Source organism: Adiantum capillus-veneris, chromosome 30 (assembly GCF_014529385.1).
Source record: "Adiantum capillus-veneris isolate H3 chromosome 30, ASM1452938v2, whole genome shotgun sequence".
Lineage (NCBI taxonomy): Eukaryota > Viridiplantae > Streptophyta > Polypodiopsida > Polypodiales > Pteridaceae > Adiantum > Adiantum capillus-veneris.
The window spans coordinates 41,705,849-41,730,690 of NC_140960.1; the positions used below are offsets into that span (position 1 = coordinate 41,705,849).

The 24,842-nt window shown below is 43.3% G+C and overlaps 1 protein-coding gene across 2 annotated transcripts in view; it reads left to right on the forward strand.

The window, feature by feature from the left end:
- Positions 1–24,842, forward strand: part of LOC147417851 (polyphosphatidylinositol phosphatase) — a 70,823-nt gene that overhangs the window by 37,047 nt on the left and 8,934 nt on the right. The window contains exons 3-6 of one of the 2 annotated variants that reach the window (XM_086506493.1): positions 21,201–21,267; positions 21,365–21,514; positions 22,286–22,512; positions 22,690–22,948. In XM_086506493.1, the coding sequence (XP_086362619.1) occupies positions 21,201–21,267; positions 21,365–21,514; positions 22,286–22,512; positions 22,690–22,948 (703 nt within the window). Of the gene's footprint in view, positions 1–21,055; positions 21,268–21,364; positions 21,515–22,285; positions 22,513–22,689; positions 22,949–24,842 lie in introns of both variants that reach the window. The other variant, XM_086506492.1, reaches the window with a different exon arrangement.

The following is a 24,842-nucleotide window of genomic DNA, read 5'->3' on the forward strand; positions in this document are numbered from 1 at the left end:
TCACGAATCAAGGACCTCGAGAACCTCAAGACCCTCAAGAACCAAGTTCCTCGAGAGCTTAAGACCCCAAGATCATAGTGCATGGTCGTCACCCGAAGCGGCATGGATACTTTGCCTTCAGGTGATGAGCATGAGAGAGGCGACGAAGGATTCTCCCCACCAGGAGGTTTTTCCAATCCTCCCCCTTCGCCATCTACGCTAGACCCTATGGAGGCAATGATGAAGTAAATGATGGTCATGATGGATCAACAGGAAGACAAGTGCCTTGCTTTGGAACGCGAGCGCGACGCAAGAAAAGAACTAAGGAAGGAAGAAGCCGCAGCAAGAAACGTAGCATTGGAGGCTGATCGTGCTACGCATAGATTGACTATGGAGGCCGAGCGTGAAGCTAAAAGGGAGCTTCGCAATCAAGAATTTATTGCCCAAGTCCTAGCCTCGAAGACCGATCCACCCAAAGATTGGGGAAGTTCGTCAAGTGGCATAAGCCACGACGCGGATTCCAATCCTCCAGTCACAGAAAAGTTGACTTTTAGTAAGTATGACGGTAAGATGGATTCATTCTTGGTTGCATCAATTTAATGCTTATTTTGCGACAACTAAGAAAACAGGAAATAGCAAAGTTTTGACGGCAGCTATGTACCTTGCCGGTGATGCCATCAATTGGTACCATGCATGGCAAGAGGCACAGCTAGCCGCGCATCTAGAGGCAGCCGACGATTTCACGTCCCTCTCTTTTAGTTGGGCTGATTTCCAAGACAAGCTCAAGGCGCGGTTTATGCCACCTCAGTATCTTGCACGCTTGAAAGAGAATTGGCGTAATCTCAAGCAACATGGTATGCCAGTCATGTCTTTTTCTAACCGTGTTTTGCAGCTAGGCACTCAACTCATAGTTACCCGGAACGCGGAACGGGAATGGCGACGGGATCCCCTGCGGAACGGGGGAACGGTGAGGGGTCCGGAACGGGAACGGCGCGGAACGAGAGGCATAAAAACACCCAAATAATGCAATTTTAAGCTCTGTGTGATTCAAATATAGTAGTGTCAGAGTCCTTTGACTCTAATACTCACAGAAAACTTGATTTGAAGACCATTCAACCTTACTATGGCCAACGTATGTCGTATAGGCTTGAGAGCTTGAGGGGGGAGGGACGCGGAGAGAGAGAGAGAGAGAGCTTAAAAGTGGGAGACTCAACTCTCGAGAGAGCTTGAGAGAGAGGGGGAGAGGGAGAGAGCCTTGCCGACTAACAAGGCTAGAGCTTGAGAGTCAAGACTCGAGACTCGAGAGGGTAGAGCTTGAGCTTTCACCCTTGAGAGCTTGTGTGCACTGTGAAGGTAAGGGGTGGGGGGAAGGGCATTTAAGAAGGGGGAGCCTCACAAGATAAAGCTCAAAAATCTGAAAATCTGCCATTCCCAGCCGTTCCGGGCCGTTCCGAGCCGTTCCGGGCTGGCCGTTCCGGTACCAAAAACCCCTGCGGAACGTTCCGGGCCGTTCCGGGCCGTTCCGGGCCATGAAGACCCTCCGGAACGCCGTTCCGGCGTTCCCAACCCATAGGGAGGCGTTCCTTGGTAACACTGACTCAACTACGCAAGTCGGATGATGAGCGCAAAGAGGCTTTTCTCTTTGGGTTAGACGAATACATCAAGTTTGATGTTGAAGTCTTTGACCCCGCGGATCTCAACAAGGCGGTAGCAATCGCTCTCGCCCAAGAGATGAAGCACAACAAGGGAAAGCCTAAGGAGAACAAGTCTTCTCAAGGGACATCTCATAATTCTCAGACCACACAGAACAGTAAGAACGGTAAGAACGGTAAGAATGGTGATTCTTCTAGCCCTTCTTCTTCTAATTCCTCGGAAAAGAACTCTCATAATGAATCTAAGGGTAAAGCTAAAGCACCTCCAAAACCTAAGCTAACCCCTGATGAAAAAGCTTCTCAAGGAATTGTAGGAGGATACTCACGGCTGAAGAACAAGTGATTTATGTTAAAGAAGGTAGATGTTTTCAATGTCACAATAAGGGTCACATTAAGAAAAACTGTCCTAAGACAGTCACACCTAAAGAACCAAAGGCACCTGCAACTACCACAAACTCTTTCACAACACAACCTACATCTTCTCATGACTCTGACACACACATTGATGAATCTCTCATGAAGTGTTATGGTCATGTAAAAGGACAGCGTTTTATTATATTGTTTGATCCAGGTAGTATGCATGATGTGATTAGTCTCCCTCTTGTTGAGAGAGCCCGCCTAGAGGTTAGTCAGAAATCTCCTATCGAGGTTTTTGGCTTCGCTCCTGGTATGGACTCTCTCATCATAACGGAGTGCCTTGATGTGATGTTTACCGTTCAACAAGCTTCTTTTAGTAGGAAATTTCTTGTGTCTCCTCTCTCAGGATGTGATAAGATTTTGGGCATGCAGTGGTTTCGTGAACTAAACCCTCTCGTTGATTGGGAGGCTCTAACTCTCACTTTGCATGCCAAAACAGATTCCCCCCGTGCTGAGGAGGGCTTGCATTCTTTGCCTCTCATCTCGCATGTGTAGGTAAAGCGTGAATTACAACGAGGAGCACAAGCGGCATTCATATATGCTGCCCCGGTTTCCCAGAGCATTCAGGCTCCAGGTAAGTATTCGGAGTTGTTTACGAAATTTAAACATCTGTTTTTGCAGGATGATCTTCCACCTCGTCTTCCACCGAAGCGGCCGGAGGACCATCGCATCGAGCTTATGGAGGGAGCGCAGCCTGTCAGTAAGGCTCCCTACCGTTTGAACAAGTCACAGGAGGAAGAGTTAGAGCGACAACTCACGGAGTTGGTGGCTAGAGGATTCATACGTCTTAGTGTAAGTCCTTTTGCTGCCCCTATTTTGTTCGTTCGCAAGAAGGATGGTTCGTCTCGTTTGTGTGTTGATTACAGGGCATTAAACAAGATGACCGTCAAGAACAAGTTTCCGATGCCTCGCATTGAGTATATCCTCGATAGGCTCAATGGGGCAAAGGTTTTCAGCAAGGTAGATCTCAAAAGTGGATACCATCAGGTACGGGTATTCAAAGGCGACATTTTCAAGACCGCCTTTCGCACCGAGCGAGGGCAATGGGAGTATATTGTTATGCCTTTTGGATTGACAGGAGGCGTGGGTACGTTCAATCGTCTCATGGTAGGTCGTTTCGGCGACATGGTAGGTGTATGTGTGTTCATCTTTTTAGATGATATTCTCATTTTTTCTGCATCGTGGGAACAACATGAAAGAGATGTCGAAGGCATATTAACTCTTTTGGATGAGTGTCAGCTGTACATTGCAGTTAAGAAGTCTGAATTGTTTCTTACTGAAGTCACTTATTTGGGTTATATCATTTCTGTAGGAGGCGTCAAGCTAGACCCCGCGAAGGTGGAACAGGTTCGTAATTGGGATTTGCCCAAAACTGCATATGATGTGCGTTCTTTTCTTGGGTTATGTCAAGCATATAGTTCGGACATAGAGAATTTTGCACGCATTGTTGCACCTATGACTGATGTTTTGAAAGGGGTAAAGACTCGCCGTCAGTGCGTAGACTTGCCCGAAGCAGCCATTGAGGCTTTCGCAGCTCTCAAGGTTGCGGTGACAGAAGAACCGTGTCTTATCCTTGCCTCTTGGGATGACCCCTTTGAGGTATGGACGGATGCGAGCAATGTCGCTGTCACCGGGAGGTGTATTTTTCCTATTGCCTTCCGTAAATAAGTATTAGATATATTTATTTTATTTTTACTTGTTTGTCCCAAAACCCTTGAAAAGGTGCAAGTGGACATTGCATGGCCAGTGTGAAATGGCTGTAGCCAAATGGGTTTCTCACATCGGGGATCTAGGTCGGTCAGACAGGGACTACCCGGGCCAGTTAGCACTGAATTCTGATGAGTATGGAAGCTCGTGTGCGCCAAACTGGAATTTGGGCCACTCGTCAAGTCAGTGCAACTTTATAAGTTGAAAGGGGTCAGTAAATTAACCCACATTGTAGATGTTGGTCAAATGGTAGTCTTCAATGATGATCAGGAGACTGATAGGGACGCCATGGAAGCATCTCCTAAAATTTAGGGAACTGCTATTTTTGACCGGAAAATGTGTTCGCGTCATTAGGTTTGGAATGACAAGGGGAACATTTTATTGCTCTGCCGCCAAGTCAACTGACGCACCAGTTGAGATATTTTTAGCAGGGAAAGCCGAAACTCGGAAATTGGGCAACGTGTCAGCCTGTGAGCGATTCTGCCACTCTGGGAGGCAAAAACGAGTTGCATATCAACAAAGGGGGCGCCATTTTCAGCCTCAGGTGGATTGTAGCAGGTACAGAAGCTATGGAATGCTTACCTTGCCCTCTATGCACAGTATGGTGATGGGAGTGATGCCCCGCACGCTACATACTGCTCTCTTTCTCCCCTACGTACAGTATGTTATGTCCCACTAGTGGGCTTCTCATTTGACCTATGTACAGCTATGGGGAAATATGCTTTCGTGCCGAGGCAAGAGCCTCTTTGCACAGGAACCGGTGTAGCTAGCTGTTGCACCAAAGCAGGTCCACGAGAGGGTGATAACCTCTCGATTGCGCAGTAAATTCAGCAATGTTTGCTTGCTGTTTTTACTCTATTTTGGGGCTGTTTTGAGCCCAAAATGTTTCCAAAATCAAGGGGCACTTAGCCCAAGGTGGAGGGAACAGTGCAAGGACAGTCGTGTGCCCAAATCAGGTCAAAAACAGGGCTGAACCAGAAATTACAGCGACCTGCAATTTACTGTTTTGTGCTCCCGACTAAGGGAATATGTCCGTGGAACAGAGGGCCTACCTTAGAAACTGATTCGGATTGATTTCGGTATCGTTATGCTGCCGAAATTTTACCGAATCTGGAGTGTACTAGCTGGATGCAGGTGTTGTCTTCCAGGGGCTCTTTTTGTAATTCTCTCTCTCTAAATTAAAGAAATACCGAAAGGGGCGCCAGTCTTTGGGGCCTACAGGGTGTCGGTCTCGTGTGCGCAGTGACATTCTAGTCGCTGGACGCAACCGTGTTCTCTTCCCTTCTCAGTGCTTTGTGTAAAGTTAACAGGTAATTGAAATAGTAGCGCCCTCTATGTTGTATAGGCCGGTTATATGGTTCCATCGATGGGATAGTCACTTTTTCTTCAAAAAGTGCAGCGTGGATTGTTGTGGGTGAAAGCAACACAGAGCTTGTCGATATGGCAGAGAAGAGAGACCAAGTACCTGAAGAGGGATCTTCCTCACATGGCACAGAGAAAATTCCTTCAACTCTTCAAGAAGAGGACAGGTTGTTTAGAACTCAACTGCGTTGTTGCATGGACATGTTTCAGCAGTTGGCTAACAACCCAAGGATGCAGGAATTCTTACAGGCTTCGACACAGGGTTTTCAGCCTCCTACACAGGGCATGACTGAGCCGTTGTAGGAAAAGGAGATTTCCAATGCGTAGAGGACTCATGATGCTCGAGGGAAAGCCCATGTGGTTGAGCAACTAGCGGTGTCCAATGATCCAAAGCAACTTGCTTTAGCTGGATAGGAACCGTTTGTGAATGGTCAAGGGAGCAATGAACAGGCTATGCGTCAGACCCTTCCATTACCTAATACTTATCCTGGTTATTTGGAGGTGGTTCAGTGTTTCAAGCTATGGCTGGACCTTCCACAGGTTATATGCCAGGGAATGTGTTCGGGACAATGCAAACAAGCATGGGTAACCCTATGTACGCGAACATGGGTGTCCAACCAGGTTTTCAGGGTGCCTATGGCCAGTTTCGAGTGCCTGGAACACAATTTGGTATGGCTAGTTTTTCGCAGCCATACGTACAAAATGCAGATATGACAGGGAAAACAGTTGAGGCGAGTGCTGGAATAAACACTCATGGAGCACCACTGTTACAGGCACCTGTTTATGATAATGTGGCTCCTTTGAGTCAGCCTAAGGATTACAAGGAAGGTGGGCAGGGAGTGAAGTTTGAAACTTTCAGAGGAACTGAGGACCAATTAAAGGCTTTGACCTTCATACAGCAGTTCGATGCAGCTTATGCTGGAGGCAACTTCACGGAATCTTCAAAGATACGCAAGGCTGCCACTTTCTTGAAAGGGAATGCGCTTCAATGGTGGACCGCATTGCTGAACCAAGGTCAAGCCCCAACAACGTGGGTCCAATTCAAACAACTTTTTGCGCCTGCATGGTTGACAAACACTTTTGAAGTGGATGTGATGACGGAATGGCACGAGTTGAATGCTAAACAGTGTGCGAATCTGGAAGAGTACAATAAATGGTTTTGGGCCGCACTGTTGCCAGTCACCTCTTACAGGTTTGTGCCTTTGTCAGAACAAATTGAGAAGTACTGTTGCGGATTGCCCAAGAAAATCAGGGACTACTGCACAAAGACTACTGTCATGAATATGTTTCAATTGATAGAGAATGCAAGAGTGGCCAACAATCTGTGGAAGGGAGATTCTGATGGATTTAATAGCCACAAGAAAGGGACCCAAGGCAAACAGTTTTCAGCCAAGGGCAATGTTGCAGCAAAGCCTTCTGAGTCTCCTGCAAAGAAGCCCTCCACTGAAGGAGCTGATACGTCCAAGAAGCAGTCTAAATCTTCTTCGGAACGAGGACAAGGACAAAAAAGGCATTTTTCTGGCAAAACTTTCCAAGAAAGGAAAGCTCTTAGGGAAGCCAAGAAATGCTACATTTGTGAACAGGAAGGACACTTTGCAAATGAGTGCCCACAGAAGAAGTCACAGGATAAGGATGACAAGTCAGACCATAAAGGGAAGAAGCCAAAGCCGAGTGCAGGACTTGTTCCAGATTTGGTTGGAGATCAGCCAAACACAGATGCCACGGAGCTGTGCAGAGCTTGGGGCAAAGTTAGAGGCCAGACAGTGCTGGTTTTCTTTGATCCAGGAGCCTGTGCAAATTTCATATCACTAGAATTGGCATCAAAGTTGGGCATTCGTGCAGAGGAGATGGGTATGACAGGCGAAGCAGGTTTGGCATGCCCAGGACATTCAGAGCCTGTTACTCCCATTCTGGGAAAGCTTCGTCTGCACATTCAGAGCTATGTGGATGCGGAAGAATTTCATATTATGCCGCTTGAGGGCTGTGATGTGTTAATTGGTATCCCATGGTGTTACAGGTTGCATGCTATGATGGATACTTACAACAAAAAGATTACCCTTGTACATAGAGGAAAGACTCATGTCCTTGATGTAAAGCTTAAAGGCGAGTCTGTTCCAATTGTTTCTGCTTCTGCTATTTCATCTGTAATAAAGAATCATCTTTCTGCGTACTTGATCTTTGCAAAAGAAGTACCTCAAGTTGTATCTAATTTGTCTACCTTAGATAAAGACAGGTCAACTTTTTTGAGTGGTTTCAGTGATTGTTTTTCGGACTCTTTGCCAGGGGAGTTACCTCCTGAGAGACCTGAGGATCATACTATAGATCTTGTGCCAGGTTCTAGTCCACCGAATAGACCACCATACAGGGTTAGTGCAGCCCAGCAGAAAGAGATTATGGGTCAGGTCAACGAGCTTTTAGAGAAGGGGCTGATTCAGCCCAGTTCATCCCTTTTTTGTTCGCCTGTACTCTTAGTGCAGAAGAAGGATGGTTCATGGCGCATGTGCATTGACTATCGCGCCTTGAATAATAATACCATCAAGAACAGGTTCCCCATACCGAGGATAGATGACATTCTTGATCGGCTTGAGGGAGCGTCATTGTTTACAAGAATAGACCTAAAGAGCGGGTATCATCAGATACGCATTAGACCAAAAGATGTCCATAAGACTGCGTTCAGGACAACATTTGGTCTTTATGAGTTTCTTGTCATGCCATTTGGTCTCACAAATGCTCCTGCCACATTTAATAGAATGATGGACAGAATTTTTAGACCACATAGAAACTTCGTGGGTACCTTCTTTGATGACATGATTGTCTACTCAAAGTCTGAAGAGGAGCATAGGGATCACTTGACTGCAGTTTTCAATGAGCTACGCAAGAATAGGCTACTCATTAATGCGAAGAAAAGTGAGTTCTTTTTGCAAGAGATTCACTTCCTTGGGCACATTGTTTCAAAGGATGGGGTACACATGGATCCCGCTAAAGTGGAAGCAATTAGGTCATGGCGAGACTTGAAGTCCGTACATGACATTCGAAGCTTTCTAGGCTTATGTTCCTATTACAGGAGGTTCATCTGAAATTTTGCTGAGATTGCTTCTCCACTCCATGCACTGCAAGGAAAAGGAGTTACTTTCAAGTGGACAGCCAAGGAAATTTTAGCGTTCAAACACTTGAAAGAGAAGCTGACTTCAGATCCGGTAATTATTTTGCCAGATCTTTCTAAACCTTTTGTGGTTCAATGTGATGCGTGTGGCCATAGTCTTGGTGCAGTTCTAATGCAGAATGGCTGAGTAGTCGCATATGAGAGCATAATTCTTTTGAAGATTGAAAGGAACTTGCAAGTCTATGAGAAAGAATTGCTGGCAGTAATTCATGCTCTCACTAGTTGGAAACACTATTTGCTAGAGGCTGATTTTGTTGTCCAAACGGATCATCAAACCTTGCGATATTTTCTTACACAGACGAAGTTGTCTGAGAAGCACATGCGATGGGCAAACATCTTGTCAATGTTCCATTTTCAGATTGTGCATGTGCAAGGGAAAAAGAACGTGGTGGCTGATGCGTTGTCACGAAAGCCCCAAATTTCAGTAGTGTCAATTCCGTACCATTGTGAACTAGACGAAATGAAGACACGATATGCTGAAGATTCAGATTTTGCAAGGATCTATGACCAGCTTGTTGATGGGCAACATCATGAGCACTATATGCTTAAGAATGACTTTCTCATGATGCATGGAAAGTTATGCGTTACTAAACAGTTACGACCAAAGATTTTGATGGAAAGTCATGCTCCACCTTATGCTGGGCATCGTGGAATTGATGCGACAGTGAAAGGGGTTGAGGCATTCTTCTATTGGCCAGCTTTGCGTCAAGATGTTGACACATTTGTAAGATCATGCTTAGTATGCCAAAAAGTCAAATTTGACCGACAAAAGCAACCGGGATTGTTGCAGCCATTGCCGATCCCTGATAGGCCATGGGAAAGTATAGCAATGGACTTTATCTTTGATCTTCCAAGGACGCAAACAGGAAATGATGGGATTTGGACTATCATTTGTAGGTTCAGTAAGCAGGCCCATTTCATTCCTGTTAGGAAGAAGATAAAGCCAGAACACATGGTCAAGATATTCATGAGCAATATCTTTAAATATCATGGGATGCCTTAGTCAATTGTCAGTGAGACAGGGATCCACGTATGACGAGTCTTTTCTGGAAGGCATTGTTTGAGAACATGGGCACTATGTTCAAGTTCTCTTCTTCGTTTCATCCGCAAACTGATGGACAGTCAGAAGAGGCAAATTCTACTGTCTTGGACCTGCTCAAATGCTATGTCTCAGAGCACAAGGCAACTTGGGAACACCATCTCCCATTGGTTGAATATGCTTACAATAACACTGTGCATACGTCAACAGGTAAGGCACCATTTGAGATAGTGGAAGGAGGAAAGAAAGTCCCGCCCATTTTGCAGACTAAGGACAAGATATTTGAGGCAGACAAGTATGTGCAAGATATGGATGAAACATACAGGAAGATAAAGATTGCTCTTGAGAAGACTCAGGCTAAGCAAAAGAAAGCTGCTGATCGTCACCGTCATGAACTTGTATTTTCACTTGGTGATTGGGTACTTTTGCGCTTTAAAAAGGCCAGGTTAAGGAAAAGGAAAGGCAAGGAACGCTTGTTTCCTAAGCTCAGTATGCGATATTATGGTCTTTTTCAGATTTCAGAAAAGATCAGCGATGTAGCTTACAGGTTAAAGCTACCAGAAGGCTGGAAAATACATAATGCTTTTCATGTCAGCCTTCTAAGGCCCTTTGTTGGTGATGTGCCAGAGAATATGCTTGATGAGGAACAACCCGAAGTGGAAGAATTGGATGAAATCCTTGTTCCTAAACAGATATTGGCACATTAAGAAAGAAAGGTTAGAGGAAAAGTTGCAAGACGCTATTTGGTGAAGTTCAAAAACTATCCATCGTTAGATGCCAAATGGATGGAAGACTCTGAATTGGTTGATTCACCTCAGCTATTGCAATTGTATCTTGAAGCCTTTCAGATGGAATCCACAGTGACTTGATGCAGCCTTTTTGGAGCAAGGCAAGAGCATGGTTCATGATGCTCAAGGAAGTAGTTAAGCAATTGTATCTACTCTTTCCATACAGAATTTAGCTAGAGAAGTTTGTGCTCAAGAGTACACTAGAAGCGAGGTCGCATGTATTATTGGCATGCAAGCGAGGTCGCTTGCAGTATTTCAAGGGTGAGGTGTGTCACCAAGAGGTGTATTTTTCCTGTTGCCTTCCGTAAATAAGTATTAGATATATTTATTTTATTTTTACTTGTTTGTCCCAAAACCCTTGAAAAGGTGCAAGTGGACATTGCATGGCTAGTGTGAAACGGCTGGGTTTCTCACATCGGGGATCTAGGTCGGTCAGACAGGGACTGCCCGAGCCAGTTAGCACTGAATTCTGATGAGTATGGAAGCTCGTGTGCGCGAAACTGGAATTTGGGCCACTCGTCAAGTCACTGCAACTTTATAAGTTGAAAGGGGCCAGTAAATTAACCCACATTGTAGATGTTGGTCAAATGGTAGTCTTCAATGATGATCAGGAGACTGATAGGGACGCCATGGAAGCATCTCCTAAAATTTAGGGAACTGCTATTTTTGACCGGAAAATGTGTTCGCGTCATTAGCTTTGGAATGACAAGGGGAACATTTTATTGCTCTGCCGCCAAGTCAACTGACGCACCAGTTGAGATATTTTTAGCAGGGAAAGCCGAAACTCGGAAACTGGGCGACGTGTCAGCCTTTGAGCGATTCTGCCACTCTGGGAGGCAAAAACGAGCTGCATATCAACAAAGGGGACGCCATTTTCAGCCTCAGGTGGATTGTAGCAGGTACAGAAGCTATGGAATGCTTACCTTGCCCTCTATGCACAGTATGGTGATGGGAGTGATGCCCCGCACGCTACATACTGCTCTCTTTCTCCCCTACGTACAGTATGTTATGCCCCACTAGTGGGCTTCTCATTTGACCTATGTACAGCTATGGGGAAATATGCTTTCGTGCCGAGGCAAGAGCCTCTTTGCACAGGAACCGGTGTAGCTAGCTGTTGCACCAAAGCAGGTCCACGAGAGGGTGATAACCTCTCGATTGCGCAGTAAATTCAGCAATGTTTGCTTGCTGTTTTTACTCTATTTTGGGGCTGTTTTGAGCCCAAAATGTTTCCAGAATCAAGGGGCACTCAGCCCAAGGTGCAGGGAATAGTGCAGGGACAGTAGTGTGCCCAAATCAGGTCAAAAACAGGGCTGAACCAGAAATTACAGCGACCTGCAATTTACTGTTTTGTGCTCCCGACTGAGGGAATATGTCCGTGGAAGAGAGGGCCTACCTTAGAAACTGATTCGGATTGATTTCGGTATCGTTATGCTGCCGAAATTTTGCCGAATCTGGAGCGTACTAGCTGGATGCAGGTGGTCTTCCAGGGGCTCTTTTTGTAATTCTCTCTCTCTAAATTAAAGAAATACCGAAAGGGGCGCCAGTCTTTGGGGCCTACAGGGTGTCGGTCTCATGTGCGCAGTGACATTCTAGTCGCTGGACGCAACTGTGTTCTCTTCCCTTCTCAGTGCTCTGTGTAAAGTTAACAGGTAATCGAAATAGTACCGCCCTCTACGTTGTATAGGCCGGTTATAGTTGCCATAGGCGTTGTGCTCCAGCAGCATGGTCGCCCAGTAGCTTTCCTTAGCCGGAAGCTCAATAGTGCGGAAAAGAATTATTCAGTTTATGATAAAGAACTTTTGTCTGTCATTCACTCTCTTAAGCATTGGAAGCATTTTTTGTATGGTAGAGAATTTACAGTGCGCACAGATCATCAAGCCCTCAAGTGGCTCTAGTCTATGCCTAGTGCACATTGGAGTGATCGCCAAGCGCGGTGGTCACAATTTTTTGAGCAATTTGGTGGTTTGATTGAGTATGTGCCTGGAAAAGCTAACCCTGTTGTAGATGCGTTGAGTCGCAAAGGACAGATTTTGGCTCTTGAGTCAAGAACCACGTTTTCTATACGGGGTGAGTCTTTCGACAGCATGAAGAATCGGTATGCAGATTCGGAGTTTGGTAAGTATTGGTTGCAGGCTCTTGCTTCCCAAGGGCCCAACAACTATCTCATTCGTGATGGATTGTTATTTTTTCGTCAGCGTCTATGTGTGTTGCCCTCTCTTAGGCTAGCCATATTACATGATGCACATGACTTTCTCACGGGTGGGCACAGGGGTATGAACACCACATTGGAAAAGATTGAACGATTTTTCTATTGGCCTAAAATGCGAAAAGATGTGTTTAGTTATGTCACACATTGCACTATTTGTGAAAAAGTGAAAGCTCCTTGGGATAAGCAGCAAGGCCTCTTGCTTCCGTTGCCTATTCCCGAGGGACCTGTCCAGGATATCTCTATGGATTTTGTGACTACTTACCACCAAGTCAGCATTCAAGGAACACTCAATGTTTAACTATTGTTGATCGTTTCAGCAAATTCTGCATGTTGATCAGCGGAAGCAAGTTCTTATGTTCATGATCAGCAGTCTCAATGGGAGCTCTATCTCCCATTGGTACAGGCTATTCTCAATGATTCCTTCTCTTCTGCTATTGGTCGAACTCCGTATGAGGCAGCTTTTGGCCGCCGAGTCCAGTCATTGTTGACTCGATCGGTCAGTCAAATGCCTGATGCCAATGCTGAGAGTCTGTCATTGGATGAGATTTCTAAGAGTGTGAAGCTTCGGCTAAGCAAGGCTCAGGAATCTTATTCTCGACAGGCTAACAAGCATCGTCAGGAGGTCTCGATCAAGGAAGGAGATTGGGTGTATCTACGGATTATGAAACAGCGTCTTAAGCAAGTTGGAAAGAAATGTCCTAAATTATCTTTTCGTATGTATGGTCCATTTCCAGTCATCAAAAACATTAATGAGGTTTCAATGAAATTGAAGTTGCCTAACTCATGGTCAATGCACAACGTTTTCCATGTTTCTTGGTTGAAAGTGTTTCAGTGAACACCTCCAAAGGACGTTTCGGAAGAAGAAGAGCCGGAGATCATCGATGAAGCAGAAGTCATGGAGCCGGAGCAAGTCTTGTTGCATCGGTTTCACCATGGTTCAAAGAAACAAGTACGACAGTATTTTTTGAAGTTCAAAGATCGAGGAACCCATGAAGCGGTGTGGGTAGACGAAGAGTTCTTCAAGGATTATTCAGAGTTGTTGGCAGACTACAAGGAAGCCATGCAGCTCGGTACCAGTACCTCACTTTAAAAAGAAGGGAATGTCACGTGACACATCCCAACCCTAAGTGTCCGTGGACAAGCTACACCATAACAGGGTTTCCGTCAAAGTCCAGTCAAGTTAGATTAGGAGTGATCTGACACTTTTGTGAGTCTATTCGTAGACCGTGCATGCCCAGTCACTCAGTGTTGGCGCATATCCTCTGGTTGCATAAGCACAAGCATAAGCATTTTCATCAGATTCCATCAGAGTCAGTTTGGGGATTTTTCAGATGACTTTATCCCATTTTTCCCTATTTTTGACATTTTTCACTTATTTATTAAGTGACTTTTGTTGGGTACTCAGTAGGGCAAATTGGGTAAGTTAATTTATAAGCAAACCCAAGTTAGCACAATTTGGCAGATGAGCAGAGAGCACAACAGGCTTCCCCAAGCAGCAGGTATTCCCTCCCTCTGAGCAAGAACCTCCCCATCTCCTTGGCGAGGCCAGACCATCGAACCTAGCGTTTTCATCATACAGCACCTTTCCTCGCCGGTGTTGACCATTCCTCGTCGGTGTTTACCAGATTACCATCGCCATCAGTGGGGCCTTCGGAGGAGGGTTTTACAACCTCTCAGTGTCGTATCTCTTCTCTCTCCTTCTCTCAGTCTCATTCACTTGCACGCACTAGATCCACTCACTTTGTTCGTGATCACCACACTCTCTATAAGACGGAAAGCTCTCTCTTTCCCTAAGAACTAAAGGAATCTTGAGCAATAATGATCACTAATCTTGAGAAAATACAACATTCATTCCGCTGCACCTTACATAATTCTTGTTTCAAAAAAGATTCTTGATCTTCGACAAAAAGAGACAAGACGAAAGATCACAACAGAATTTCTTGTTAAGTGGATGGATCTTGATGAGTCAAATTCAACTTGGCAGATGGATGAAGACATGCAGCAGTACCCAAACCTTCTTCAAGAGTTCTTTGACAAGCGGATGACTTTCATTTGAACACGGGGTTTTAATTTAAATGGGAGGGAATGTCACGATTGTGACTTGCTACACTCTTCTTGATTCATTTCAGATGCAGATGAGAAGTGTGACCAACCTGGGAGGACTCCTGTTCTCGAACGGTCACAACCCTTCGCCCAAAAGTCATACCTCTTCACCAACAGCCACACTCCTTCGACGACCAGTTATGTCCCTTCGACCAATGGTTGCAGCTCTTCATCGAATGGATGTGTCCATTTGCCTAAAACATGTGTGTCTTCGTGAAGGGTCATACCTTTTCATATGTACCTGTTCGTCTCCTATATAAGGAGCCCTTGTATCACACTTTCAATCGATCAAACACAGAGTCTTCTGAGTCTTGTTTCTGAGTTCAGTTCAAGTTTCTTAAGTCTTAATCATGAGTTTAAGTACTTAATTAAGGATTAGTACCTAGAGTCCTTACATTTTTTGGGAAGCCAACGACCCAGGATATTAAGAGCTCCAATTTGGAATGAGAAAACTGAGTGTCTCTCGAATTGTCCCTCGGAATGACCCTCAGAATTTTTTGAGCTAACTTGAGTTGTTTTGCAAATATGCAATCACGGAAGGGGGATGTCACAAACTGCTAACATGTCAAGCCATTGAAGAATGGAGCCAACCTGCACATCCGAGTCGAGGGGCCCAAACCCTAAGAAGTAGCAGAAGAAGACGAAGCAACACAAGAAGTTTTACCAACTTGCAAAGTCTTGTCGAGTGGCCTATTTTAAAGAAGAAGTTCCCACCAGCTTATGGGACCCCGTTTGATGGGGCCGAAGTGACCTAAAGAGATTAAATAAAGCAGGACCAGCACACACACACACATAAGAGGCTCTTTTTGAGTACCAACTGGTGACGTGGCAGAGCTGTACGGAATTCCACTTTCTGCGGGTTGGCAGCTTTTGGACAACAGATGCTTTTAGAACTTTAAGCTTTTCATGGAACTGCTTTTGAATAGCCAAGGGCCTTTAAATATGAAGTCACTCTAGCATTCTACCGTGGGCAGATGCAGAGCAAGAGCCACAGAGTGTAACTTCTTCAAGCATTATAAAGAAATACCGAAAGGGACGCCACGGTTTGGTGCCAGTACTCTCTGCGGTGGAATTCCGCCACTCCGTGTTGCGTGTGCTCTCTCTCTTTCAGTTCAGTTGTTATTGAAGTGCTAAAAGTCTGTTCAATCTGTTCTTTTTCGTTGGCACGTGGTGCCCGTCTCGTAACATTGTCGGCCAACCTTTCAAACAACTTTTATCCATTTTCAAGAACATGTAAGAGAAGCGAGAAAAGTTCAAAGTAAAAGCACCTTACGTGAAAGTGTGAAACCCTTGTATGCGGCAATAGCAAAACATGGCTTTGAGTCTTTCCATTGTTTTCCTATTGAGCACCTAGAGGGTAATTTTAGAAACTCTAAAGAGTTCTATATATCAGTGTGGCCTCGAGAGTCGTTTTGGATGAGAACTTTGCATACCTTTTTCCCTAAAGGTTTCAACTCGGAAGGAAAGTCTTCTCTATGTAAAAATAAGACAAATTACCACAAGAAACCTATGCTTTGGCGAAGGCATCCCTAACTCGAGTTAGTTCTTCGTTCAAGTCAGTTTAAAAGAGCTTGGATTCCTAAAGGTTCTTGTTCAGATTCACCTTCTATCCCTCGAATCAATTCAGTTGTCTTGCACAACACTTTTTCTTATGGAATACAAGGTCTCCCTAGGGCTTCAATCTCTAGAATTGAGAGTGATGGCCCTTCTAACCATGGAGTTTTTGCATATAGGGATTACAAACGGAGATTGATTTACCTATCTAGAGTCATGAGGTTGGGTTCTTTTTCTTATAAATTATTTGAGAGGTATAATATAAGGACCCTATTTAAGATCTTGTACACCCTTGAGAACCACTCTCATGAAGATTTGGACTTAAGAAAGTCTTAAAGTACTCAACTTTGAGTATTGTTAGATGAATTTATGAAGGCTAAGCGTCTTAGTTTGAAAATTCCCTTGGTTGGAAAGAAAGATTATTTACCTCCCCTAAATTAGACAAGATTGGATTAAGCTCTATTTTGAGATCTCAAGAAACTTTGGATGCTCTCCCTCCTTGTGTGAGAAAGGTATTGAACCATCCCGTCGTAGCTTTCAAATATGTGAAAACTTTAGGGCAAAAAGATTTTAACTATAGTGACATCGGATTTAATCTTAAAAAGCAAGAAAGGCTAGCAATCTCAGGTATTGATTGCCCTTGTAATAAAGCTGCCTTTTCTTCTTACGTACATGGAGCTTTTGGTCATCTAGTTACTGCCGATTGCTCTATTCTTCCTGCTAATTCCTTGAAAGACCTTTTCTCTAGAGGTACTAAATATAGGCTCCCTTCCTCAGATGACTCTTGCCTTCTCAAAGCCATATAGAAAGGAATTTCTAGTTTCGTAGTAAAGTTTGAGGAGTCTTTAGGAGTTCAAGGTGTTTTTACACATTGGAAGTCTGTAGTCCTCAAGAAAGATTTTTTGAAATTAGCATCTTGCCCTAGGAACGTTTCAATAGCTTATTTTCTTCTGATCGTTATGCTCTTAAGGAATTTCATCATGATTTTGTGATCTCTTACGTAGATAAGTGCTCTAATAACTTCATTGTTACGTGCAAAAAGTTCTATTTAAAGTGCTTGTTAGGTGAGTAATCTTTTGATGCAAGAGGTTATCTTGAAACATCAAGACTTTTGTAAGTCTTTTGGTTTCAAGTGCCAACCTAAATTATCATTTTTGTATATTGTTTGGAAGTTCCACAAAAATCCTATAAAACCTAGATTTATAGCTGCTTCTTGTAACACCTCTCTGACCGAGGTTTCCAAATGGCTTAGTTATTGTTTCAAAGCCATTTTACCTAGCGTAAATGAATTGTGGAAAAATTTACTAAAGAAGACAGACGTACCTACCGATTCAAGTTGGATTTTAAATGATTTAGGAGGTGTGATTCTTGTTATAAAGTTTTTTAACTCTTCAAGAAGCATTAAGGAGAAATCTTCTCCTATATGTCTCCAATCTTTTGACTTTACAACGCAATATACGAAGTTAAATTTGGAGGACCTTAAATTTAGAGTCAAGTCTCTTGTTTCAGAAGTTTTTGCATACAAGCTTGAGAAGGATAGGTATACAGCATTGCTAGTAGAAAAGTAAGCCTTGAACTTTGGCTTCTTATGGTTAAAAGGTAAGAATGTAGACATAGACAAACGAAGAAAGAGATTCACCAGGATTGTAGAAGACATTGCTATCATATCTTCTTTTGGTATCATGAGTCCCAGAGTTACCCGGAACGCGGAATGGGAACGGCGACGGGCCTCCCTACGGAACGGGGGAACGGGAATGGGTCCGGAACAGGAATGGCGCGGAATGGGAGGCTAAAAAAACACCCAAATATAGTTTTTTTTTAGCGTTATGTGTTTGAATACAAGTCGTACTAGAGTCCTTTGACTCTAATACCCACAAAAAACACGATTCGAAGACCATTCAACCGTATTATGACTTGATTGGGATGTGCGGCGCCCAGAGTACATAGCACATACACAACATTGAACAAACACAATGCCCATACACAATTGTCAATAACATATGTAAATACAGATTAGAGCTTGAGAGAGGGCTTGAGAGAGAGAGGCTTGATTCCGCGAGAGCTTGAGAGAGAGGCTTCAACACTTGAAAGTTGAGACCGAGAGAAAGAGAGCTTGAGCCTTGAGGGTTAGCCCAAGAAAGAGAGAGGTTGAGAGCTTGAGTCTTGAGGCCCTATGGCTTGAGAGTTGAGAGCAAGGGAGAGAGGGCCTTCAACCTTGACCTTGATGCATTTGTGAAGGAATGGGGGAAGAGGGGGCAATTTATAAGCTCTTGTTGGCTGTAAATGGCCGTTGGCTTCCCCAAAGAGCCGTTTTTTAAAACTTCAAAAACTGGCCGTCGGGAACGTTCCGGCCGTTCCGGCCCGTTCCTACCTGCCCGTTCCTACCTGCCCGTTCCGGTCACGACATGCCCGCCGGAACGCCTGTCCGTTCTGGGGTGTTCCAAAAAATTCCGACCGGCCGGAACGCCGTTCCGATGTTCCAAGGTCCCCAAACCCCGTTCCCCGGTAACTCTGATCATGACATTGATTGTAGATGACATTGTTTATCATATATTGGTTAGATTTTCTTTTGGTAAATATATATATAACCTTGGTGACTCTCTTTTCAAGCAAACAATTGGTATCTCTATGGGTACCAATTGTGCTGTTTTTCTTGCTAATTTCTATCTTTTTACTTAATGAGTTTGATTTTATGGAGCGTCTTGTCATTGCTAACACTTGCCCAATATTTTGGCACAAGTTATGTAATGTAAGACGCTTTGTAGATGATCTTTTTGTTCGTGATGTTCCTTCTTTTGAAGATTTTACGTACTTGAATTCAAGTTCTGTAGGTGGAGGAATTTATCCTAAGGAGTTTTGTGAACTTAATGTACCACAAATAGTGATTGCTGTGCCTTTTTAGACCTTAACATTTTTCAAACTCCCTTGGGATTGGAAGGAGATATCTATGATAAACGCCTTGAACCGGAATATGCCAATCTAAGAACATTTCTCTTTTAGGTAAGTACGGTGTCATTTACTCTCAATTATTTATATTTTCTTGTCTTTGTTCTAGTAAATCTGCTTTTGTTATTCAGTCGTGCCATCTTATTTGTTTACTCATTGAGAAAGGATACTCATTCAAAAGAATCATGGAAAACGTTCATTCATTTTTGCATCATAGTAAATTTATTTTCAATGTTTCTTCCTTTCGGTTGTTCAAGATAATCAATAATAAATTCAATAAAAGTGGGGAGCTTAAAAGCCCTCTTATTGTTTGACTTAGAACTCCATATCTTGATGTTTTAATCTCTAGGGCTTCTTGTATTTTTGCTCTAGCTCGACAAATGCTAGACTGTATCATGGCTGAGTATGCCCATCACCTCCGGAGGGTGATAGAAACTCAGCTCGTTGGTTTTATACAAACCTGCACCTACTCTTGGGCACTAACGACGTGAGTAGGGATGTCATAGCTCTTGTCCAAGCTATGCATGATAAAGGTGATAATCTTATTCTTCCTGTTTGGACAAGCAGTGAAGTTGAGGTCACATATTGTCAAGTTTGGATCTTTGTACTTCTTTGGTTATTGTTAGCCTCCTCTTCGCATGTTTGTACTAGTATTCATATCTAGTTTTTAGCTTACATTAGGAATTAAGAATTTGTTCCTTTAGAAGTAGTTTTGTGGAGTCTGATTTCTAGGGGAGATCCAGATCTCACGATTTGCGGAGGACTACACAACATCGACGGAGAGAGGATTCAGATCACTGTGGCCCGACATGCACGATGCCCAGTCAGACCACTGACCATGGAGGAGATTGATGAGATCAGCTAGCGATCGATGATGGAACTCTTGTGATTTAGCTCTTTTGACGATTGTACACCATGCTCATCTTGTACAAGCCTTTGTATTGGCTCTACCAATTATATCCCCCCCCAACCCCGCCCCCGCCCCCCCCCCCCCCTTAGGATTCTATAGTGCCCCTTTTTCAGTACCTTTTATTTTTGGTACTCTGACATTGTATCAGATTCACCGCGTTGTAATTTTTTGGTCTCATAGGTCATTTTGGCCTTTTGAAGACGTTAATATAACATTTCATTTCATTTCTCTCTCTCTCTCTCTCTCTCTCTCTCTCTCTCTCTCTCTCTCTCTCTCTCTCTCTCTCAGATTTCTTTACACCAGATAGAGGAGAGCCAACGGAGCAATCATTACAGCAGATCTCAGAACCTACTCATACTAGAGGTACACTGCTTGACCGAGCCACTGAACTTGGCAGATCTAGACGTCCACGACCTCGGGGGGTCTCCCACTACCGACGAAGGCTGCAACAGAAGATACAGATCACTCTAGCTCGACATGCAAGACGCCCAACCAGAGTTTTGACCATGGAGGAGGTCGATGAGATCCGACAGCGACCGATGAGAGATTTCATATGAACCTGCAAACCACCCCCCCCCTTTTCCTTTCTCCTTAGTGTTTTAGTGTTAGTTCTTTGTAACTTTGTAATTTCCGTACTCAGACATGGTATCAGATTCACCAATTGTAACTTTTTGGTCTCATAGGTCATTTTGGCCTTTTTGAAGACGTTAATATAACATTTCATTTCAACTTCTCTCATGTTTACACTTGTGCACACACTATATTGTGATGTGGTGTTTCTAGTCTTGTCTCCGTTTTGGGCTGATGGATGTTTCCATTCCACGCGCAAAAGCGGACGGGTAACTATGCTTCGAGAGCATGATACCAGGAGATCGATTTTCCTGAATTTACAATGCACACATGCCGATTCAATTGCTATGCGATTATTCATTGATGGGAATGGTAGCCATTCTCATGATCTATGTACATGATCTCATCTTCACAGGCCTGGATTTTGTGGATCATCTCATCATGTACTTGACCAGCCAAAACTTAATTGAATATCAAATGGGAATGGTAATAGTATGATACACACCTTTTGACATCCAGTGTAGGTGCTCTATGTTTGGCATACTAGAAGCTTATTTCATTGTATCTGTTTGAATATAGAAGCCTCCAATTTTGAGTTTTTGCTTCATAAAGCATGGTGTTCATTAAGTTGGGCTTTGTGCGTTTCTATGCTGCAGTGGCAAATAACGAGACGGATAGCCCACATGAGTTTTGCTCACTTTCAAATGCAGAAAGAGTTTCTTTCATTACGTTCTTTGTATCCAATAATGAGCTGCCCAGTAGGATGGAGAAGGGTGCTAATTCCGGTACAGTTGTGTTCAGAAACGTTACCATCAGCAAACTGGACAGGCCCCACGCCGTTCTTTCTGTTTTTTTAAAATCTGTACAGGTAATTTTACTAGTGTTCACAGCTACTCTTGATTTCAACAAACTGTGGACACGCAATTTTGACTAATGATATCCTGATAATCCTTTCGTCACAACAGATATCAAATCCAAGCAGCACACAGACTATTCTCACGAGTGAAAGTGCGGATCTGTTCACAACCAAATTACCTGGAGATGTTCATGTAGCTAGGATTGGCCAAAACTTTACTCGAAGCAATCTCATGCTTCAAAGATTGGAAGCATATGCTGTAAGCACCTAAGATTGTAAGCTTTTGATTTTATTTGATAATAGCAGCCTCTATCATACCATGGGAACTTGATCAGGAGCTTATGTGTGTTCTTTATTACGAGCTCTCTGTTTTATGCCTTTGTGTTCCTATTGCAAATCCTTTCTAAAGTAATAATGTAGAAGATTTGTGAATTTTTTTGTTAAACACTATGCCATTTTTTCACAGAGTTTTATTTTCATTACTAAAGAACCAGTCAAATTCTTTGGAGTTTGAGAAGTAAAATACAAAACAGCTGGTTTTTCTTGATGCTTGTTTTTTTTTTGGCTAGGTCCCTTTTTTGAAAGTGAAACTTGGGTTCACATTTGCTGATTATTTGTGTTCATTATTCAGCAAAGGAGTCTTAATTTTGTTGCTTTGCTCTAGTGAGAAATTGAGCAGTTTTGCTTGGTGTTGCAAGTGTTTGTCATGAATCTGAAATTTCAATAAATGTTTTTTCAACGAGCCAAATGTGTACTAGGATAATTAGCAGCAAGTTGTCTGGTGTGCTAAAGAAACTTTGGTGATGGGCTCGATGTGTGCTTGTATACAAGCCACCCAAGCTAAGCACTGCGACGTTTCTGTTAGAAATTCTAAAGCTCAAAGCTATGGGAAAGCAGGGATTGATGCGGTGCATGCCCAGAACAGGGCAAGAATGCTAGAATTCTGTGTTGCATAATTATCTTTTGCATCCGTAAAATGCGTCAAAAGGTTGTGAGTAGTTTTAGTTATACAGATGCTTTTTAATTACAGTACTTTCTTGGAGAGTTGCTGGAGGCCAGATTGCAAGCAAGCATGCATGCACGCAGCGTTGAGCATGTTGTATTCATGGATGCAGACATTATTGTAGTGGATGATTTCGGATGCCTCTTTGAGACGTACAAAGACTTTGACATTGCCTTGACTTTTCGAAACAACAAGGATCAACCCATCAACTCAGGTGTTATAGTAATAAGGGGAGAGACTGAAAGTCTGTCAAGGTAGTAAGCAATTGTTTACAATGAAAAAATTGCTGATATCTGAGGTTCATGACATTCTGTGCTTTTAATTGTCAGAGAAAATGGCCACTCTTTGTAATTTGTTTTGGAGATTCGCTTTGTCACTTTCTTCTCTTGGTTATTAACTGTGGGCTGAATTCCTCTGTTGTTTTGCCGCAGAGCAAGGTCATTTCTTTTGAATGTTGTGAAGGTATATAGAGAAAGATTTTCTAAGGCGGCAAGAATGCTTGGTGATCAGCTATCCCTGGCAGCTGTGGTTCAAGAACATTCTGAACATATCGGTTTGAGATTTAGGAAACCATCAGTCTTTGTAACTCAGATCTTACAAATGCGAGTTCTTTTCTTGCCTTCTCAATTATATAACTGGACTCCATCTGAAGGTGCTGGGCAATTTCATGGCATGCCAAAAGATGTCAAAGTAAGCTTTTATCTGTCTCTTGTACTTCGTAATACGTGTCACAGTTGAGGAATGGTTGCTCGATCAAGTCTAGAACACTGGAAATTTCCACAATGGTGCACTGCACGAGATACTTTTTCGTTAAATATCTTCATGAATCCAATTTGTTTCAAAAATACATAAATGCATGTTGTAAAATAAATAAAATCATAAATAACTTTTCATCATTTTTAGTTACATGTATAATGAAGGTGAGGAAAGTAATGATCATGAGATCCACGAGACAAAACAGAGGCATGGAGGCTATTGCAAATAATGGGTTCTCAACATACACTGGTTTCAAAGGTTAAGTAGGAGGTTTTTCACATATAACACCTTGGTGGTATATGTGTCCTTGCAATCTGGACAGACAACCATCAGTTCGGTGATTGTTGTAGTGATTCTACCGCTTGCCGATTATAGTGGCTTCATAGCTCAAGACGATTGTTCATCTTCGAGCAATCCTGTCCAGAACTGTAGCAATCGATTGTGGAAGCAATGCTTTTTCATGCTTGAAAATGAGCAGAAGAAGAGAAGCAATATGAGGATAGAGAGATTATGACAATGGAAGCTTTTTGGTTTTTTGGAGGAAGGCTTTTGAATAAATTTCTTTCTGAAGACGATGCTTTTTGAAGAAGCTGTTTTTAAGTTGGTTTTGGAAGAAAGAAGTCCGTTTTCAGAAGAAGTTACTTTTTGGGAAGAAGTTCGTATTTGTAAGAATCCCCTTTTTGGGAGAAGGTGCTTTTTGGAAGCGGTTGCTTTTTGCTTTTGCCTAGGTCAAGGAGGCTTTTTAGAGATCTCAGGCACGGCATGAGAAGGCAGTAGACAAGAATCGACGTGTCTTGCAGTTGAAGGACAATGATTGGGTGCTTCTTCGCTTTGGGAAGCCACGCATAAGAAAGAGGAAGGGTAAGGAGAAGCTTTTTCCAAAGCTAAGTATGTGATACTATGGGCCCTTCCAGATTTCAGGAAAGAGCAACGATGTGTCTTTTAAACTTAAGTTGCTTGATATCGAGAAGATTCAGAATACATTATATGTGAGTCTATTGAAACCTCAAAGGTGAGGTGCCAGAGGACAGGGAGCTAGAGGAGGAACCCGAGGTAGAAGATATGAGTAGATTCTTATACTTGAGCAAGTCCTAGTCCACAAGGAAAGAAGGGTAAGCTGATCCGCAAGTATTTGGTCAAGTTCGGGAAGTATGCAGCTCTTGATGCAAAGCGGATGGAGGAGGACTTGGTAGATACTCCTCAGATACTAGAGCTTTACCTTGAGAATTTTGGTTTAGCTGTGCCTATTCCAAAAGTGCATTGAATTAGTGGGTTGAATATGGTGTAGTGCATGTTGCACAAGAGGGGAGCCACTCCACAGTTAAGCGATTTCTCTTTGAGATTTTGGGGGTGCTGATAGATTGACAATACTTTGCTGAGTGACTTTATGATATGTACATAAAAGGTTGACTGTGGGATTATGGTCAGGATTTCTTATTCATGTTCTCTTACAATTGCCATTTGTTTGCGTATGTGAGATAAAATGTCTACAACATTTTGTCTATCATCTGCTAGAGATCCGTGAGATCTGGATGTGATGGTTAAAGGATTCATTGAGCTCATAGTTAATGTCCCAGGTCTTGTTTGGGACAAACTGAAAGGAGGAGTTGGAACAGATGGAAGACAAGTTTCACAAAGCAAAGGTTGAAGTAGAGACCACCCTCACAAAGGAGGTCAAGACTCAAGTGCAAGAGGTAATCTTTTGCAAAGTCGAAGACCGTGTGACGTCCACGCTACGTGAACGACAACGGCAAGAGAATTGTTGCCCTCAATGTTCGCATTGGCGGGCTCCCAAACGACTGGAAAGGGGAGGGGGACCTCAATTTTC